This window comes from Chrysochloris asiatica, unplaced genomic scaffold (genome assembly GCF_000296735.1).
Source record: "Chrysochloris asiatica unplaced genomic scaffold, ChrAsi1.0 scaffold00015, whole genome shotgun sequence".
In the NCBI taxonomy this organism is placed as follows: Eukaryota; Metazoa; Chordata; class Mammalia; order Afrosoricida; family Chrysochloridae; genus Chrysochloris; species Chrysochloris asiatica.
The window spans coordinates 29662736-29684380 of record NW_006408533.1 but is presented as its reverse complement, the minus strand read 5'-3'; the positions used below and the strand labels follow the sequence as shown (position 1 = coordinate 29684380).

The window sequence follows — 21645 nt, the reverse complement described above, 5'->3', positions numbered from 1 at the left end:
TATTAAGGAGGTATTTTACATTTTTTCATGCTAAGTCTTTGAAATCGCTGATATGTTTGACACTTACAGCACATCTCAATTCAGATGATACGTCTTCACTGGAAAGGAGTAAAATCTGGATTTAGATTTCATCAAATTCAAAGTTGAAGAAGCAGATCTGCATACCACATTGTCCCAATGATATGGAATAATTTTCCCATAACTGAAATGAGTATCATTTTTAAGTTAACAGGAGTCCTGGAGTCCTGGTGTGGTGCTGTGGGTTAATGCACCAGACTGCAAAGCCATTTGAACTGCAAGGTCGGCGATTCAAGCTCACCAGCTGCTCCCTCGGAAACCCTATACAGGGTCGCTATGGGTCGGAACCAACTCATCAGCACTTAACAACAACGGGAGTCTTGATATGGCACTGCAGGCTAATGCACTGGGCAGCAAGGCCAGTTTGAACCACAAGGTTGGCAGTTCAAACCTCACCAGCCACTCCTCAGAAACCCTATACAGGATCGCTATGATCAGAACTGACTCAGTGGCACTTAACAACAACTTACGGTTTTCAGGAGGCCCGGTGTAGCTGTGGCACTGCAGGTTAAGCACTGGAATGCTAAATGCAATGTCAGTGGTTCAAACCCCCCACCCGTTCCTCAGCAAACTTACATAGGGTGGTTATGAGTTGGAACTGATTTGACACCTCGGAAACCCTGTACAGGGTCGCTATGGGTCGGACCCGACTCGATGGCACTTAACAACAACAACAACAGCAACAATAGTAGGAATTTCGATGTGAGAGTTTTCTGAAGTAGATCACTGCGCCATACTTCTGAAAAAACTCTGGGTGGACTTGAACTTCCAACTCTTGATTGGTGGCTGTGTGTTGTGGAGTTGATTCCGACTCACAGTGACCCTGTACAGGGTTTCTAAGGCTGTAAATCTTTACGGGAGCAGAATGCCTCATCTTCCTCCCGCGGAACAGCTGGTAGTTTCAAACTGCTGACCTTGAGGTTCACAGCCCAATTTGTAACCAGTACACTACCAGAATTCCTTAACTCTTGATTCCAACCAAGCATATTAATCAACGGCACCACCTTGTCTCTCACAGGCTGCCCTCAGAGACACCAGCCCTCACATGGCATTCACCATCACACCTGAGCTGCTCCAACACACTGGGCCTTACAGGCTTTTCCTTCTCCTATTTCTCATATTGCCACTTGTATTCCCTCCACTCCTTTTCTGGATTCTGTTTCTTCTGCCAATATGTGTGACATAAGTGTTCAGGTCTCTTGATACCTTGTATTGTTTCTTCTTTCTATGCTGGAAATTCGCAAGGACAGCCAAAAATTGAGTATATTAATTCTATGAAGTCACCAGTGGTTACTAGAATATCCTGTCTTTGCTTTGATTCAAGTTGTTTCTTGTTTCTTTTTAGTTAGTCATGGGTTGTCCCTATCACCTAATTGGATTGATCAGCCTTTTACAAGGTTTTTTTGTTTTGTTTTTTAAAGTTTTTATTGTGAATTGAGTGAAAGTTTACATCCATCATCATTTTATGTTCAATAAATCACACACTTTGTTTATTACAATTATTATAATCCTCTCCACATACCATCAGTTAACAGTATTTCTCTCTATTCATTTTAGCTCTTTTTTTTTTTTTTTTTTTAAATACTCAGGCATATATAATAATTTGCACCACCAAAGGGCACATTCTGCAAGTCTGCCTCCTGGCCGCCAGCTCTCAGTCCCTCTCTTCTCATGAATCCAGAGTACAAGGTATTTTTTGAGCATCTCTGGCATCCTCCTTCCTAAAAGAGAGCAGTGCTATGGAGAAGCTTCTCTGGATTGGTTCCTAATTAAACATGGCTTGCAAGCTAGCAAACATCATTACCCCACTGGATTTAAGGAACACTATCCAGTTAAATAAGAATTCTTGGGTGACACACATAGTTAAGCACTGGGCTAATAACCAAAAGATTGAGGGTTCAAATCCACCAAGATATGCCTCAGAAGATAGACTTGGAGATCTGTTTCCAAAGGTCTGGTCTGTGCACATGGGCTCACCAGAAGTCAGAATTAATGGGATGGTGGCTGGTGTGTGTTGTGTCCAGTTAAATCTCCACAATGATGCCTAGTACACAATAAACAAGTACTGAAAAAAGTATCATTAACTAAACGAATTAAAGAAATCAATGAATTAGCATCAGTCAGGGGCATGAAAGCACCACTCATCTTAGAGCTGGGCTTCTTCTCTCTGTGTCAGGTTCAGCAGGGTCCCACAGTTATTAAGTCAGCCTTGCTGTCCTTTAGCTGTTGCCGTTTGTTCTTCCTGCTCTCATAGCTCTGGGGCCTGCAGCTTTAGTGAATCTGAGCTCTGGAGAAGGACTCCAGCAAACCCAAGGAGCAGCCCAAACTAGCAGGCAAGCTGTGGCTAGAGACAACTCTTCTTTACCCCAGGCCCATTGTCTTCCCAGGTACTTGCTGGTACCCAGCCTGTAAACACCCATCACACAACACAGCCCAACGTGTCCATCTTCTCTGTCCTTAATTACTTCAAGTGAGATTTGTTTTCATACTTAGATTATATTATAAATGAAAGGCAGGAGAAAGCATTTAATAAAAACATCTCATTCCAAATGATAAGATGCTGAGTAAGGGCTTTGTTAGTTTCAGACAAGTTGCTACATTTCTTATAATCCACATTAATAGGAGACTACAAGATATTTTAATTATGCTTAATCGTGCTCATGCAGAACCTGTACAGAGATCAAGAGGAAATTGTTCAAACAGAATAAGAGGATTCTACGTGATTTAAAATCAGTAAAGGATTGCATCACAGTTGTATCCTATCACCATAACTATTCCATATGTGTGCTGAGCAAAAGCTGGACTATATGAAGAAGAAGATGCCATCAGGGGTGGAGAAAGATTCATTAATAACCTGTGATAAGCAGATGGCATCACCTTGGTTGCTGAAAGTGAAGAGGACTTAACGTATTTACTGAAGAAGATTAAAGATTACAGCCTTCAATATGGATTACATCTCAATATAAAGAAAGCAAAAGTTCTTATAAATTGACCAAAAAGCAACTTCAGGATAAACAAAAGATTAAAGTTGTCAAGGATTTAATTTTTAACTTGAATCTACAATCAATGCCATATAAGCAGCAGACAGGAAATCAAAAGATGCACTGCACTAGGCAAATCTGCTGCAGGAGGCCCCTTTAAAGTATTAAAAAGCAAAGATGTCACCTTAAGGACTAAAGTCTGCCTAAACCAAGACATGATATTGTCAACTACCTCACATGCTAGATAATCAATAAGAAAGACTTAGGAAGAATTGATGCCTTTGAATCACGGTACTGATGAATAATACTGAATATACCAAGGACTTCCAGAAGAAAGAACAAATCTGTCTTGGAGGAAGTGTAGCCAGAGATTTCTCTAGAAGTAACGATGGTGAAAGTTTGTGTCATGTACTTTGGACCTATTATCAGGAGGGACCAATTCCTGGAGAAGAATATCATGCTTGGTAATGTAGCGGATCAGTGAAAGACCCTCAACAAGATGGATTGACCTTGTAGCTGCACCAATGAGCTCAAACATAGTAACCATAATGAGGATGGAGACGGACCAGGCAATATTTCACTCTGCTTCTACGCAGGGTCACTGTAAGTCAGCACTGGCTCAACAGCACCTAACAACAACAAGCAGTTAACACACTGAAATATTATCTAAAAGGGCTTAGCAATTTCAGCCTACCCAGAGGCAACTCAGAAGGAAGGTCTTGCAATCTACTTCTGAGAAACTGACACTGAAAACGCAATGGAGCACAGTGCTACTTGTATACACACGGTGTTGTAATGAGTTGAAATTAACTAGACAGCAACTTTTAGCAACCTATTTCAGGCATTGGGACCGACCAGTCACAAATCTCTTAAGTTATCTAGGGAAAACTATGTCTTCTCTCTCCCTTTCTCTCCTGTTTATTTTGTTTTATTATCCATTCTGGGGGGATTCTCAAGTATCCCAATGTTCTGGGTCATAGGCCCAGCCCATCAGTGAAAGAGGGAGGAGATGGCATGTTTAGGAACAGCTGTATGGATTTCTACCACCTATGGAATTCATCTTGTATGTGACCATTCCTGGACCCTCCTGTCATCACCACAAAGGAGCAAAACACACTATGTGGTGTGTAAATGGCACAAACTTTTGCAAAGGTCAGTGAGAAGACATGGGAGTACAAGGTGGGGGGCTGGCAGAGAGAGCCCCAACAAAGACATTGAGTAACCTGAAAGGGCCCGTAAAGAACATCTCCTAAACATGCCAAGAGGGTTTTTATTAATTTTGTGGAACATGACAGAAAAAGCACTAGCTTCAGGGTAGAAGATCTTCAAAAGTGTCTGCAAGATTTGACTAAACTGCCTCTCTAGGTTTCCTGACATGCAGGTATCAGGCTTCTAGAAGGCCAGGACAGAAGTTGAGGGTTTCTGGTTCTCATCTCAGATTCAGCCCACCTGATCACTTACCGGGAGGTTGAAGCTCAGGCCTGAAGTGAGTTTAACAGAGGCCTCTGAGCCTCACTGGATTCATCTATAAAATGGGAACTATCTTCAATGTGTTTGTGTGAAGGATTTAGTAAACAATGCTTGTCAAGTGTTTTGAAAAGTTCCCAGCTACCCTAAGTACCAAAATGCTGGCTGCAGTGAATGCCCAGCAAAGCAACCTAGCTGACTTCTCTGTAATTCAGATTTCCCACAAAGGAATTTCTCTCCTGTGCCTCTACTGTGTACCTCACATTCTTCAGAAAGAAATCCGGAAACATCAGCAGCTGCTTAAACCAAAAGCTCTTCCAGACACCCTCCAATGCCTAAACTTAAGTACCCAGTAGGCTCTTGGTCGACTTACAGAATGGGAACAAAAAGAAAGACTTTTGTTAGCGGTGCCTGTCATTGTTTGCTGCCTCTGTTTTGTTTGTGTTTTCTTTTTCTCCCCCCCTGGCAAAGGATTAATGTGAGGGTTCTTAAACAAGGGATCCCCCATTTACAGCTGACGGCAGCAGCTGCAACCTCTGACTCACCTGCAGAATGGCAGGGAATCGAATCAAAGAGAAAAACCAGTGGACAACCTTTCCTCCGGGGGCAAGAAACACAATGCCAGCCTTTCCCCAAACCCGGCAGACACCAGCCCTGATTGGAGGTTGCCTTGGAACAAAGGGAAATTGGTTTAAAAAAAAAAAAAAGAAAAATCTCCTGAAAGCCAGCTCAGCAGATGGTTTTTTCCTGGGCTTCATGAGGAGGGGTGGCAGGGTGGGAGCAGGGGAAGGATGCTGGGATAACACAACTGCCACTGGGATACAGATGACTGAGAAGTGACAAAGATGGGCAAAGAGGGCTGACCTCTCACCCCAGATTTTCACAAAGGGCAATTACACCATGTGGCGGCGATCTGGACGCTGCTGCTGATCGCTTCCAACTTGCAGCTGTTGTTCGTCACAGCCACGTCTGGGGCCTTTATGAAAAGCCGGGGAGGAGAGGGGTTAGTGGGTGAGTGCCTATTGGGAAAGTCTAATTAAACCCTGGAGTTGGTTGGAAATCTACTATTAGGGGAGTGCTAAAGAACGGCATCCTACAGCTCCATGGCACTTTTTAATATTTTGAAACTTAAAGTCATTCCTTCTGAATATTTTCAAAACAATGTGGAAGGAAAAGAAAAATGATTCCTTTTTAAAAACACTATGAGAAAGCAGAGAGGATTCGTTAAAGCAAAACTGGCACTTGGAGCCAGAACCTCCTCGGTCCCCTAAGTGTTGGTGGAATTGTGTTTTAGAGGGGCCCTCCACTGACTCGCTTCATGTTCAGTCAGAACTAGGACATTTTAGCATACTCAGTATATAACCTCTCCAATAAATCACGAGGGAAGCTACTATCCTATAACCCCGTGCTTTGCTGCCAGCCCATCGCTTAGCTCCATGCTCCATGGCTACAGCGCTGATGAGTGCTTTCCAGTAGGAAAATGGCTGTGGATCATTAGAGAAAGGAACTGTGGATCTTTATGATGAAGCCATGATGGTCAGCGTTTACCCACAGCCTAGGCCAGCAGCAAGCAGTAGGAACAACCAGGTGAAGTGGACAGGACTCGACTTGTCTCCCCTTAAGGATATACCAGCAAGACAATCTAGATTGGAATCTTTCAGCAACAGCTTCCTGCGACTTAAAACGAGACTACTTAGCAAGGAGTTTGGGTCCTCACCCCTCCAACAATTAGCTGTAACCTTGAACAAGCCACGTCAAAACTCCCAAAGTTTGTCCTCAGTCTATAAAGCAGAAAGCAATAACAGCTACTTTAATGAAACCAGAAAGAGGCACCAGTTGGGCCGGTATGCATACGCTTTACTAAGTGCTATGCAGATGCGGTGGTTACTATCACTGCTCCGTATTACATACATCCTCTGGAACATATATGTTGACTGTTGATGAGACTGTTCTGGGTTTTTCCCTATATGCCCTGTGATCAGTTCTTTGCAACAAGATCTTCCTGTGCCCACAAGGCATTTATGCTGAGCACACCATATAACTTTGCACTCACTTGTAGAATTCAGATGCCTCCTCTCTGCTGAAGGATCTCCGGATAAGAGCACAAAAAAGAAAACACGATGAAAGGTTTCAGATGTTTCTGAGGCACCAACGCAATATATACAGGACTGACAAGGCATAAGTTATTTTGATAGAGAAGAAGGTTTTCCAAAGAATTATCTCGATTAGCAAGGAGCTCTGGTAGCGTAGTGCTTACAAATCGGGATGCAAACCTTAAGGTCAGCAGTTCAAAACTACCAGCTGTTCCGTGGGAGAAAGATGAGGCTTTCTGCTCCCGTAAAGATTTACAGCCTCAGAAACCCTGTACAGGGTCGCTATGAGTCGGAACTGACTCCACAGCATATAACCACCACCATCTCGATTGGCACGGAGCTAACAAGAACTTAACTTTTAGGCTGAGGAAATAAATAAGTAAAGGAGGAAATAAAATAAGTAAATATCATAAATATTAAACAAAAAGGCTGCTGGCAGGGACTGAGAACCACAAGGTTGGTAGTTCAAATCCACCAGCAGCTCCTCAGAAACCCTATACTGGATCACTATGAGTCACAACTGACTTGACAGCACACAATAACAACAATATTAAAAGGTACCATCCTATCTTCAAAAAGCTTACACCCCATCGCTGAAAAAAAAAACACTCTACCTTTTGCAGCCTATGTTCGACCCTTTCTGGTAGATTCCATAGGTCATTAAGAAAGAGGGAAACCAGAGCTCAGAGATGGTGAGTGCTATTAGAGAAACCACAGACTTCTGCCTGAAATGGGCATCTACACATCAAAGGGGCTTTGCTTCCGTAGCTTCTGAGTAGTTCCCAAATCTAAACTAGACCTGGATTTTCTTACAGAGCAGATCAGTTTTCCATTCAAGATTTCAGACATTTTTATTTCATTTTTAGTGCCATGTCTACAATGTAACATCACTTACCCTATTTCCTCCCAGTCTTTTCCGTCTCCATTCTTCTTCCTTCATTCCTAATATTTCTGAACTTTGTTCTTGGGTAAATGCTACCCTTTTGATCTCAAATGGGTAATTATTCTAAAGCACCTCCTAAATGTTATTATTCATTTCCCTTATAGACCTATTATTTGGCTGAGAACTGAACCATGGGAGAAAATTCATTTCCAGATCTGAAGGGTGACTAAGGGCACTCCATTTGACCAATCAGCCTGGTCTTTGTTATGACTTATCTTTGTTTCACAGTTTTCTCCCACACAATCCAGGATCTCTTAATGGTTTGCCAGATCCCTTTCAAAACAGTTGGCAGTGGTAGCTGGGCACCATCTAGTTCTTCTGGTCTCAGTGTTGTAGAGTCTGGTGTTTGTGTGATCCACTAGTCCACTGGACTAATTGTCTCCCTGCGTCTTGCGTTTTCTTCACGCTTCTTTCCTTTAAGCAGGAAGAGACCAGTAGTTACACCTTAGATGGCCACTCACAATCTTTTAAGACCCGACTTGCTAACTTTTGATTCACATCTCTGTTTAGAACTGTATACCAAGAGGTAATAGTAAGGATAACACAAACATCTGAACAAGCCATTCCAAGTACGATGGGGGTGATTTAGGCCAGCAGATGTACATAGGGTGTGTTGACATTCAGCTCAATGTATACCAACAGTGATGGAGGCTGGGACAGCACAGGTCTGCTTCTAAAGAAGAAAAACCAAACCCATGGCCTGACATCAAGTCATAAGGACTCATGGTGACCCCAAGTGTTATAAACCAGAACTGCTCCATGGGTTTTCTTGGCTACAGAAGACTGTCAAGGTTTTTTTCCACAGAACCACATCAACCTTTACGTTAGTAGTTAAGTATGACTAATTGGTACCACTCAGGGACCTGAAAGTCAGAAAACAAGAACACATTTCCCCCAATGATTCTTACTGAATCACACTGTGAACAATCTCAGAGGCACTAGTGAGGCGATCACAAACCCTGAGCACTCTGAGCACCAGACCACCTCCAGGTATTGTCCTCTGCTTCACAAGCCCTAAAATCTCTAGGAGGAACGCTGATAAGACAGCATCCCTAGCCCCAAAGTGGACAGTTGGGAATCAGAAACCATGGTATCCAAGGAAATTACAGGAACTCGGTTTAAAAGAGATAGCTTAGACAACTACTCCAAGGATGACTTCAGCTTTCTAAATCTAGAGCTGCCTCTGAGGTGGCGAATCCCCTCCCAGGGGGCCTTGGAGCAGGAGCCCAACAAAGGTCCATTGGGAATTGTAGACAGTGTTTGTCGTTTGTTCAGGAGGGATGCTGAAATGCTCAGAGACTCTTTGGAGTCTCAGTGCTGTGTCTGACTCTGGAAGTGGTACCCATTCAAGGACTCATTCCTTTCTCCTGGCCTACAGTTCCTCTTGTGACTTAGCCTCGCCTACTGTGCCCTCAATGAATTTAACTCCTACTTCTCCAACCCTTGCTGCTTCTCCCAATCTTGGTTTCCATCATGATCCAATAGCACGCCACCAGCCTGTCATTGATTCAATGGACAGCAATCAAAGGGAGACCGGGTCATATCAGTAACCTGATGGTTTGAATAATAGCCACAAACACAAATCAATTTATTTCTACCCACTGGCCATCCAAAAAAGATAAGGATGGTGAAATCACAGAAATCCCCATTCTACACCACAAATAGACCCCCTTTAGCTACAGGAAGAGCTCTGAGGGTACAGTGGTTAAGAATTTGGCTGCCAACTGAAAGGTCAATGGTTTGAACCCACCAGCCACTCCCTGGTAGAAAGACATAACAGTCTGCTTCCATAAAGATTTAGTCTTGGAAATGCTATGGAGCAACTCTCTCCTATAGGATTGCTGAGTTGAAACCAACTCAACAGCACTGAGTGACCCACCAGGAGAAGCAACTACTTTAGGTTGGTATCCCTGGGGTACTGTCTTAAAAAATGCTGAAATTCCTGAGCCGGGTTCTCATCATCATGAAGCAAATGAACTACCTAGTCTAGCATGAAAGGCTGCCCACACTCCTGGACAAATTAATATTAATATGTACAAATATTGATTTCTTTTTGATAAGGCAAGGCCAAAGCTTCTGTCTGTCTATCTCCCCATATTCCACCATGAACCTGGCTGAAACTGTGGGAAGTAAAGGAACAGGTATACAGAAACTTTTTTAAAAAAAAACTGTAAACAAGGTTAAGAACACAATGAAACTACTGCCATTCGATACTAATCATGATTATCGAGTGGTCTCACAAGCCCGGCACCAAGGTGGGAACTGTCTGGACTTTTCAGAATCAATAAAGAATTCCATTGTTTCCATTGGTAAGGTGAAGCTAGTGGCAAGGTGAGGGAAGTTGGCTCAGGGAGGGATAGGCAAGGGGGAAAAGCCTGGAACTTCTAACAGACATGTCCTCTCGAGATATCCAGAGACACTTTTCTTCATAGGGCAGAATCCACTGGAGTATTGCAGAAGGGAGGAATAAAGGGGATTGGAAGTGTGGCAGCGGCAGAAGGCAGCCACCTGCCAAACCCCACTCAGTGGTTCCTCTGACACCACTTTAAAACTTTTATTTTGAGTCATCCTTTGCGCTCAGCAAAAATACTGGCCATAGAGATAAAAGACCTTAGAATGATCTCTAAATAGATCTTCGTTGTAATCCCCAACACCACCAAAAAAACAAAAGTGCATCAGTATATATTCTTCTAGTAGTTAGATATTTGTGCAGGTATCACAAATAAGACTCTAGCACTGCCCCAACTACCACAGTTACACACAGCCCCGAGCATGTGAAAGCTGGACAATGAATAAAGAAGACTGTAGAAGAATTGATGCATTTGAGTTATGGTGCTGGAGGAGAATATTAAAAGTACCATGGGCCACAGAAAGAACAAACAAAATTGTGTTGGAGAAAGTACAGCCAGAATGCTCTTAAGAAGCCAGGATAACCAGACTTTGTCTGGTTCAGACATATTATTACCAGGAGGGACCAGGTCCTAGAGAAGGATATCATACTTGGTAAAGTGAAGGGTCAGTGAAAAAGTGGAAGACCCCCAACAAGATGGATCGGCACAGTGGCAGCAGTATTGGGCCCCAGTGTAGCAACGATTGTGAGGATGGTGCAGAGCTAGGCAGTGACTCATTCTCTTGTGCATAAGGTTGCCACAAGTCAGTAATGACTCAACAGCACCTAACAATGACAACATGAGCAACAGGGAACCAGAATTGGCACAAAGAATCAATCTTCTGAAATCCAGTTGTTCAGGCCCAGTAAGGGTCACCAGATGCCTTGGCTGAGCCCCTACAAGGATAGTCCTGTGAATGGTCAGAAAGAAACCCATGCCATAAGGAGAATGAAAGGAACTCAGGCTGAGCAAGAGTTGTGCAAAGTGTCTGGCAGAAGACACCAGCAAGGAGATGCTACTCTTATCTTGAATCTCCCCAAACCAGGACCTAGTTTGCAGAGCTTAAGTATCTTTCCTGAAGTTAGACAGAGTCAGCAGGCAGTGGAGCCTCAGAGAGAGCTCCATCCTGAAGCTGGGGGCTGGGTTCTAATCAACTCTCTGGCAGGAACTTCTTCTAACAGATCCCGTATTCCTTACCTTCTATTTTCCACTTTAAGTCTCTTTACACAGTGTCACAGCCATTATGTCCCCAGGCCCCAACACTTGCTGTCTCCCCTGGCACAAAATCTAATAAACACTCCTACTATTTACAGAAAAAAATCCAAGCCTGTTTGTTGTTGTTCGTTGCCATGGAGTTGAGTCTGACTCATAAAGGCTGGTATAGCACTGTAGGGTAAGCATTGGACTGCAAACCACAAGGTCGGCGGTTCAAACCCACCAACCACTTCACGGAAAGCCTGTGCAAGGTCACTATGCGTCAGAATCGACTTGATGACACGTAACATGTGCAATGTAGAACTACTCCACAGGACTTTCAAAGCTATGATCTTGCAGAAGCGGAACCACAAACCTGTCTTAGTCTCTGGATGGGTTCAAACAGCTAACCTTTCACTAAGTAGTTAAGCATTTCAGTTTGTGCTCCCTTTTACCCCACAAGATTTAATATTCCTTACTTTCTTCAGCAATGTAATGCCAACCTAGTTTTCCATCACAGTAACTCAGGTATCCATACATTGTACATCAAGAAGAAGATGCTATTTGAGGAATGAATGAATAAATGCATGATTTATTGGACTTCCCATAAGAGGACAAGTGCTTATGGAATGACTGATTACTCATCTTAATAGAACAATTGTCCTGCTATGTCACTCTGTCAGACTCCTTGCAAAGGCGTGATGTTCAACACAGAGCACTCCTTGGGAAAGCCCGAAGTGAAACTGACTACCAAGGGAAGATCAAAACCAAGAGGAAAGGACTAGCCTGGTGCGTTCAATTCCCAGAGAATCACAAACACAGGAAGGAAAAAGAAAAACACAAAAGGTGGTGGGGAGAGAGCAAGTATTCCCAGAATATCCTCAAGGAATCCAAGTTCAAAAATCTTACTACTTGGTAAGCTCAACTCTGACACTTGCTGCCATGATGTTAGAGCGCTTTCAACATTCTGTGCAAAAAGGGAAACAATCTGATGAAGGAACAGTGGGTTTAAAGAGAGGTCAAAAATCTATGTTTATAATAACTCATGTTCTTGAATGGCAAGACTGGGTCCCCTTAAACAGGATGGCTCTGGAAGTTCCCAGTGTTTACAACAGAAATAAGGGTTCAGAGGTCAAAAGCCATTTTTGTTTTGTTTTGTTTTAATTCTGTTTCAGTGGGTTTCTCTTTGTTTTGTTTTGTTTTAACATGCAGAGACTGAAACCCCAGGAGGTAAAGCATTCTTGCTAAAACCATTTAATAACAGAGACAGAGCTAGTACCCAGGGCTCCCATCTCCAAGTCCAAGGTTTTTTTACTACCAACACCTGCAGTCCAAGATGTCAAATGTTACCTGTTGCCCTGTGGAGACAAACATTTGGTGAGAAAGGCCATTCATCACTCCCCATGCTACTTTAGCTCTGAAATAACTGAGAGGAACTTATCAAGAAACAAAATTCCCAGGCACTCTAAAGAATAAGCAGACATGAACTGCTTCAAAGCAAAAAAATATAAGTGCAGAGGAAAAAACAAAATAAGGGAGAAATTCAGTCTCTTGTTAGGAAATGCATATGAGACCCACCTTGTCAGGTTGACAATGTTGTGGAAGAAGCAGCTCATACTCCCAGCAAAAACACCACATACTCAGCCCCAGAAGGAGAGACTCCACCCTCAGTCCAATAGCATACCTAGGACCAACCAGAGGCAGTACTGGGTGAATGATGGAGAGAGAGGAAGGGCACTTGAACCACGAGAAGGAGAAACGGCTCTCGTTTGTCAGATGTTCTGGGTCACCCGCCAGAGTAGTAACAACGAGTGCAGAATTCAGAAGTCAAGCTGAGTCCTTGGGAAAGCACACCACATCTCACCTCCTGCCCAGCTTTCTTCCCACAGCCACCAGCTCACCTATCCTGTACAGCCATAAGAAGAAATGTGCCTCTCAGCACCCAATGGGAAAAATGGATAATCCTCCTAATAACAGTGGTACCAAACGGCTTCTCTTTTATTTCTGTATCAAGAATGTCTAGGTGAGCATGGATCTAGGGTCAAGGTTGAACCTGATGACTATGAGGTGCAAATCCTTGCCACTGGATGAAATCGGTTCTTGATGGAGCTTGAGAGGAGGGGGTAATTAAGTGAAAGGAAATAATAAGAGAACACAGATTTTGTTTGTTCAAAAGGAAAGAAAAGTCATAAACATAGGAAAGGGGCAAAAATAGGCCTTTTATTCACGAGGCTTTGGAAGTTCCCTCAAACAGCCTGGTGGAATGCTCGTTATTAAACACAGTGTGCCACAGTGTAATCCTCTCCCTTAGTCAACGTGGGAAACAGTGGAGGAAATGCCCGAGTGCAGGTGCCTTACCTCCCAGAAGCCCTTTCCTTTTATAGAGTGTGGTAGCTTAAGACCAGAATACAGCAGTGGCTGTAGTGTCTAAAAGAAAAGACCTTGAAGACCAACTCTGTCCCTTCCTGACCTTGTCACTTTCAAGCAATCTGAGCAGCAACTTCCTCATCTGTAAAATGCTTTCATCTAATCTGCCTAGAATGGAGCTCTGGTAGAGTAGTGGTTACAAATTGGGCTGCGAGCCGCAAGGTCAGCAGTTCGAAACTACCAGCTGTTCTGCAGGAGAAAGATGAGGCTTTCTGCTCCTGTAAAGATTTACAGCCTCAGAAACCCTGGACAGGGTCACTATGAGTCAGAACCGACTCCACAGCACATAACAACAACAAATCTGCCTAGAAGGATTATTATAAGGGCAAACAGAAAAGGTGAATAATGTAAAAGAGCTAGAAGAGAGCCAGTCACAGAGTAGCTGCTCAATAAAACAGAGCTAGTAGTCCTGGTATGTCTGTAAGATAAGTACTGGACTGCAAGGTCGGTTTGAACTGCAGGGTTGGCAGTTCAAATCCACCAGTTGCAACCTGGTAACCCTATGAAGGGCCATTATGGGTCAGAACTGAGTCAACAGCCCTTAACGACATTATTAAGATAGTGTTCTATAAGTAGCCTAATTTTTTACCTAAAATCTTCCACTGGTTTATGTTGCTGTTGGTAGTGGTGGTGGATGCCATGAAGCCAATGACCACTCACAGGAATCCCACATGATAAAACGGAACTGCCCCACTGGACTTTCTGGGTTATAAACTTTATGGGAGTAGCATGCCACATCTTACTTCCTCAGAGTCCCTGGGTGAGTTCCAACAACCAACCATCCAGTTGTTGTACCACCAAGACTACACCATATAGAAATGTTTATCTCGATTTCTCAATGAGGAAATTGGGCAAGGCTAGAATCTGGATCCAAAAAGCAGAAAGCCACTTGGTGTCAGGCTGCCCAACTGACTCATCAGCTGTACAGCCTGATGTACGTGGTTCATCTAGGACCTCCCCATTCTGGCTGGTGAATCTGAATGGGTGTCTCTGATCCCCATGGTTCAGTGGAAAGAAAAGAGCTTCTAATGCTAAGCTCGGCCCAGCTACGAGCCTCCCCCACAAACCCTGTCCTTGCCAGGGCTCTTGGTGCTCATGTGCATCTCCTGAAATTGCTCCTAGAGCCTCCTCCTCACTTTCTCCGTTGTTTGTACTGAGTGAACTGGAAGGGGATGAAAGGAAGCTTCAGTTATTATATACCACCAGCGGTCTGATAGTTTCCTGTACTGTGGTGGCCTGCATGCTGCTATAATGTTGAAAGTTATATCCCCAGCATCCCAGATACCAGTACAGTTATGGTGGATAGATTTCAGCAGTGCTTCCAGACTCAAACAGACTAGGAAAAAAGGCAGAGATGCGTTTTTGAAAAACGAGTCAGGCAATCCTTATGAATCACAACCAAAACTGGCAGAGTGCTGGAAGATGAGCCCTTCTAACTTGGAAGGCCCTACTCAAGACCTCTAAGAATGGACACAGACATCCAATGATCATGAAGACAGTGTAAGACCAGGAAAGGTTACAGACAGAGTCCCCAGGAGGCAGCCAATAATGACCGGATTAAGTTTTAGGTGCAACCGTGTTTTTCTTGTCATAAAGGACTGCTTTACATTTCTGGGCTCCACCTGAAAAGCAGGACCTGTCCAAAGGACAGTCCTAAGACCCTGAAATATGTTTTTTCCCCCTTATTCTCTACTTCGTATCAAATGCTGCCATCACACGTCACACGACTCCATTCATCATAAACCCTCTCCCAGACAGCATTTTAATTTCCAGTCTGTCTTCCAACATGGAAGGGGAATGACATCCCCTGATTAGAGGAATCATGCATCCTTGAACCAATCAGGTAGTATTTTCAGTGGTCCTCCTGAAATCCACTCACTAAAAAGCATCCATGTTCCCTGCCCATCTGTCAACTTCACCCCTTTGGAAAGTTGGTCCTCAGTTTGAAATTTGGAATACAGTTCTTGAGGATACCACACATGTTCTTCAGTCGAGTAGACTATGCAGAAACAAGGTAGCTAACCAAAAAAAGGAAGTAAGCTGTAATACATACGAAATGCTCCCATCCTCCTATGGCACTTTCTTTTTATGAAAAAGAAAATCATTTGGAATCCAGCATAAGTTATCTTTGCTTGAGGCTATCAAGCACTGACTTGGCCAAAATTAACTGGTCTACTACACAATCACACACACACACACACAACACTCACAAAACATGATACCCAATGTCCCCCAGTTTCCAAGTGTGGAATTGAATCTTTAAAAACAAAACAAAAATCTGCGTTGTCCTGAAATCTTTGTCTTCCTTTCTGTTAAGGGTCAGCAAACATTTTTAATAAGGGCCTCAGAGGAAATAATTTAGGCTCTTGTCAGCCACATAGTCTCTGTCACAATGACTCAAGTCTGCCATTAAAGTGCACAAGCAGGTATTGACAAAATATGAACAAATTGGTGTGGCTGTGTTCCAATAAAACTTTATTTATGAACCCCAGAATTTGAATTTCATAAAATGTTTGCATGTCCCAAAATACGAAGGGGTTTCAAAAGTACACAGGAAAAATAAATAAATCCATTATCTTTCAATTTCATTTTTCCATAAATATTTTCAAGCCCCCTTGTAGTTTTCTTTTTATACTTTTTCCCAACCTAAAATCTAAAACCGTTCTTACTTTGCTCACAGATGATACAAAATAAATCAGCAGAGGGAATTGGCCCACAGGTCATAGTTTGCAAACCTCTGCTCCAAGTCAGCATTTATCCCAGCTCCAGAATCAGCCCAACGGGACTCCCTTCTACTCCTATCCCAGGGCCTGATTCCCAGACCACTCAGGGAGTGGCTCACCTCATTAAACGGACCCAGAAGACATGATTGAGGCTTTAGACACTGATCTGTTCACTACCATCTTCCTCTCTCTCCCTCTCCTAGTCCTGATCACATGCTTCATAAGCTGTATTAATTAATCAGCAACTTCTATAGCTTCACACCACTGAACTATTCACCACAAAGGCTTCCACCCCTTCACCTGAGCTTCACTTTGTGCTTGTTGTTGTTGTTGTGAAGTGCTGTCGAGTCGGTTCCAACCCATAGCGACCCTGTATAGGGTTTCCGAGGAGCGGCTGGTGCGCTTGAACTGCCGACCTTGCAGTTCAAACAGCTTTGCAGTCTGGCACATTAACCCACTGCACCACACCAGGACTCCCACTTTGTGTTTAGCCCTGTGTTTTTTAAACAACAGGAATTGAAGAATAATGACGTCAACCTTCTAATCTAATAGAGATCAAAGAATGTTCTAATCATCTAACAAGTGATTCTGACTCAAAGCTGATAATTTTTATTAATTCTTTTCTGGAGAGCAACAACTCTGAAAATAAATACATGTAGGAATGAATAAACAAACAAACAAAACCATTTGCCCTTCTATTTCATAGTGATGCAGTGAGTTACATATGGGACTGCTAACTGCTAAGTTGGTGGTTCAAAACCACCAGATCCTCCACAGTATAAACAATGAGGCTTTCTGTTCACGTAAATCCTAAGGAACAGTTCGACTCTGTCTTACAGTGCTGTCATGAATCAGAATGGACTGGTGACAGCAGATTTTTTTTCCTTTCTGTTCCCTTTCAAATGCTCAGGCTTAGGAATGCTTACTTGGCGAGTCACATATCTGTACGAGTGATTTCATCTTCAAGTAAGGACCACAAAGGGCATCCAGCTCTTTGGGTCAGAATGACCAGACTGAGAATTTAAGATGTGAGAATAAAAGGTCCAGTACACACTACAGCTTTGAAATCACCCCCGTGTCATAAATACCACAATTGTATTCTGGGGCATTCCTATGTACACAAGCCTATATTTGGGCACAGTCTTGTGGCTTTAGGGAAAGTGGTACCTGATCAGGAAGACCTATAACCCTCTTTTTTTCCAGGGTGAGGAATTTGGGTTTGTGTACTCAACACTGCAGACTGCTGCTCAACTCCTGGCAGTGGGTGGGGGTGGGCGGAAAACAGTTACCACAGTTTCAAGACTTCCTGCCCACACAAAATTCACCAAACATACAAAGAATTGGACATCTAGTGGCTAGAAACAAAGATATTCATTTTCAAAGCTAAAGAGACCCAACTCCAGGGCAAAGCCTCATTTTCCAAGTGGAGGCTAACTTGAGCCATTGCCTTTTCTTGTAAAAATCTTAACAAGTTTCCACATGAACTGAGATAACCTTTGATTTTATGGACAGAGAACCCAGAAATCACTGCAAAGTTGTAAAACGGGCAGTATGGAAACACCACTTCAACTTCTAAAGATGTCTTTGTGTTCCAAAAGATGGAAGGAGGTGATCAACTGCCATTGTTTCCAGTTTTAAAATCGGGACAGTTCTGGACAAGCCAAGAGGAGACTGTCACCTTAGAAAGTCTCTTCTAGCCCAAGTCTTGGGAATTTAAATGTAACACATCAGTCAAAACACCTAGCATGGGAAAGAACGCCAGCCCTATCCTGAAGAAATACATGACTCATACTAGTTTTATGGGAAACGTTCAAAAAGTAATGGTAACAGATAAGCTGCAGACTATATCCGGGTTATAAAGGACAAAAGCTCATTCGTATGTGACATTTTTAGCTCATCTATCATGTCTAGACCCCAAATACATGTAAGAAAGAGACTCAGACTGACATCTACAACTTAGAAGCCTACTCAAAAAGAAGGTTCCTTTCAGAGACATTCCTAATCCCCAAAGGCACTTGGAAACAACCACTTTCTAGACTAGCCTAGTTGTCTCCCATCACAGCAGAGTGTCACACTCCATGCAGGGGCAAAGGTCACTGCAACCCCTAATGATACAAAAGAGAGTGGAACCAGGGCTCATTCATTCCCAACCAATTGGCAGGACCAATTACCTAGACAGTTACTGGCTGCATCCATGCTTGATTTTCTTTTAGAAAGAAAATGACAACCAATCAGGTTCATCCAAAACTCAAAAGTCTATGCTATCTTAGATAAAGATTCTGCCCTTTTTCTCTCTTCAGTTCCAGTTGTTAATGCTCACCACTGACTCTCAGATTGACAACCTTTCAGACCATAATAGTCTTTGCTACCATGAGCACCAGGCTTACTTAGTCATGTGAGCCATTCACCGCTTTCAGAAAGATCAGCTTTCATAAGGACTGAAACCAAAGGAAGGTTAGAGCAACTCTTCACTGTTCTGACTAACCCAAAATCTCCAGTGTCCCACTCTTGACTAATAAGTACAGATGCAAATATTAAATCAAAATATCATTACTGCTTGACCAGGGTTAACCCAGCCATTGGCCATTGTACAATAATTAGGAGCTTACTGTAATTCCAGTGGCTAGCATTTTCAGATGGATAAAGGGACAATAATAAACTGGACATTCTATGAAGTTTACATCAGATGCATTTCTTCTAGAGACACTGAAAATACAGGCCCTAAATTTTCCATAGAGAAGACTAACAATTAAGAGTGAAATAATAAGCAAACAGACACTAAACAGTTGTGCATAAAACTGCAAAAGGAAGAACAAAACCTACCTTCTTTTTGGAGTGGCTTCTTTCCTCCTCCTTTGTAGCTTTGCTATTTTTCCCAGCCCGAGACAGCTTTTGGTCTCCAGACTGCTTGATGGTGATCTTGATCTCAGGTGGGCATATATAGTTCTCCAGGTTCTTTGGGGGTTTCTTGGCCCGCTTTGTGGTCTGAATCTTCAGCTTCAGACTCCCCTCACTGAAGTTCGCCTCCTTGATAGAAAACTCCTGCTCTTCCAGGCCATCTCCTGCCACCCATTTCTCACTGTCTGCATTGGAGTTAGAATCCACATCGCGCCCTGAGCCCAGTTCATCCTCCTCCTCTGGCTCCATGCGTTCTCCACCCACCGGTATCCCCTTCCCAGGTCCTGGAGCAGAGAGCAAAGGTTCTCCTGCACAGCCGGTGGCAGCTGGGGGCTTGGCTGAGGACACTGGCAGGAAGTCCGACTCGCCCCCCCTTTGCCGGGAGCTGCTTAAGATTTCCCTGGACTCCATGGTCATCCTACAGTCTTCAGGCGTACTCAGGAGGGCAAAGGAGCAAAGGGGCAAGGAGAAGGTGAGAAGTTAGGATGCCCCAAATTCCAAGAACAAAGTGGTCCAGCTGCTGGGTTCACAGTCCCAAAAATGGAGACACGGTGAGGTGCTCAGAATTGGTCAGATCTGCAACTGAGAAGAAGAGAGATGATTAGGCAAGGCAAGAAAAAAAAGGACCCCTAAAGAGTTCCAAGGTACATTTTGCCCCTTCCCACATCTCTCTGCATCCATCAGAAAAAATGATGGAACAAAGCCAAACAGAATGTGCACCTCCCTCAGTTGGATTTTAATGACGTGAAAGGGACACATACACACACACACACACCTTCATAATGAATTGTTATTCATTTGTATGGCTGTGGATCCAACCAAGTATAAAGCGATGAAGGGCAAGTTCTCCAGCCCCGTTACATGCTAGAGGTTTCTTACGCGAAGCCTCAACCGGCTGAGTCACCATTAAAACCACCCGTAACCAAAGGGAAGCTGGAGTTGTTGATGATTAGGACTAGGTGAAGAGTCTTTGGTTGGCTTCTCATACCACTTCCCTCTTACATATGAACAAGTTTGCAAAGCTGATCATGGGCCCTGAACTGCCTGTACTAAGAACATTTAAGTGGCCTCTTGACCTTCCTTTATCATTTCTTATTACGGATTCTTTCAGGTATACAAAAGTCTCCCACTCATTTCTTGGAGCTTAGGTACAAGACTTAGAAAGAGGAAATGAAATGGGTGAGTTTGGTGGGAAATCATTTATAGCACTGTGATTAATGCAAAGCAAACTCTAAAATCGTTTCCCTTGACTCCACAGACATTTAGCTGTTATAAAATAGGTAGATAAAAATAGGCATTCTAGATGGGTTTTCATTCCTTTTCTCGTTCCTTCAACGAAGTGGCATTGTGTCTATGTAACAACAAAGAGCGAGAGCAGAGGCATTTTACCAATCTGTGCCCTTGAGAGGCACAAACAGTTAATGCACTCAGCTGCTAGCCAAAAGGCTGGAGGTTCAAGTCCACCAAGAAGCCCTTCAGAAAAAAGGCCTATCTGCTTCCAAAACTCAGTCATTTTAAAACCTTAGGGAGCAGAATTCTACTCTGACACACAAGTTATCACCATAAGTCAGAATCACATGGGCAGCAACTGATTTCAACTGGTTTGGGTGGTGTCAGGAATCCCTCCCAGGATCCTCATCTCTGCTTTCCTCCCAAAGAAAAGAAAGCATCTAGATGAGGTTGTCTCTGGACCATGTTAAGATCAGGTTATTCACCTATGTAAACTAACATATAATCCACAATAAAAACTTGAAAAAAAAAAAAAAAAAAAAAGATCAGGTTAGCTGCCCTTCACCTTTATCCACTACATATCCCATAATTTCCAATTTCAGACTCACAATTTCAAAGTGCAAAAGGAAACCCAAATGCTCATTCCCAAGAGAAAAGATAGAGTTCTGAGGCTGCCCACAACCTGAAGGCATCATCCCCTCGGCCCTCAGGCTGTAGGTTAAATCATACTCATGCCTACTCAGACAGCTGAACACTCAGCATTGCCACTTCTGAAGCATCAATTTAAAGCACCGGCCAATCACCATTGGAAAATGCCCAACAGTGCCTGCAAAGACACATTCAGAAGAGCCAATAACTGAGAACCTGAAGACAGGGCACATGCTTTCTCCCCCTGGACTCAGTACACTTTCAGTGGGCGCCCTGTGAGGAAGTCAGCCAGCAGGGCAGCGGATACCCTCATGGACCCTGTTCCTCACAGACGCCCAGGAAGATACACAGCTCCTGGAAAGTGCTCAGCGCTGCCGAATGACACATTTACAACTGCTCCCACTTAGAAGAAAATCCAATGACTACAGGAATCCAATGAATTTCAGGAAGAGATGAGGCTGCCCTTGGCCAGAAAGGGAGGCTCCTCATTGAATCTGTCAAACAGACATAGAACCTGTGACCCATGCTACAAAAGTGGGAAGGTCTCCCTCTTGGGAAGGGGAGAGGACAGTT

General features: G+C 43.4%; 1 protein-coding gene across 1 annotated transcript in view; it reads right to left on the bottom strand.

Annotated features, from left to right (window-relative positions):
• SETBP1 (SET binding protein 1) overlaps positions 1-21645 on the bottom strand; it is a 503955-nt gene that overhangs the window by 457275 nt on the left and 25035 nt on the right. Inside the window, exon 2 of the mRNA XM_006835139.1 lies at positions 19120-19776. Within this exon, the coding sequence (XP_006835202.1) occupies positions 19120-19611 (492 nt within the window). The 5' untranslated portion in view covers positions 19612-19776. The remainder of the gene's footprint in view (positions 1-19119; positions 19777-21645) is intronic.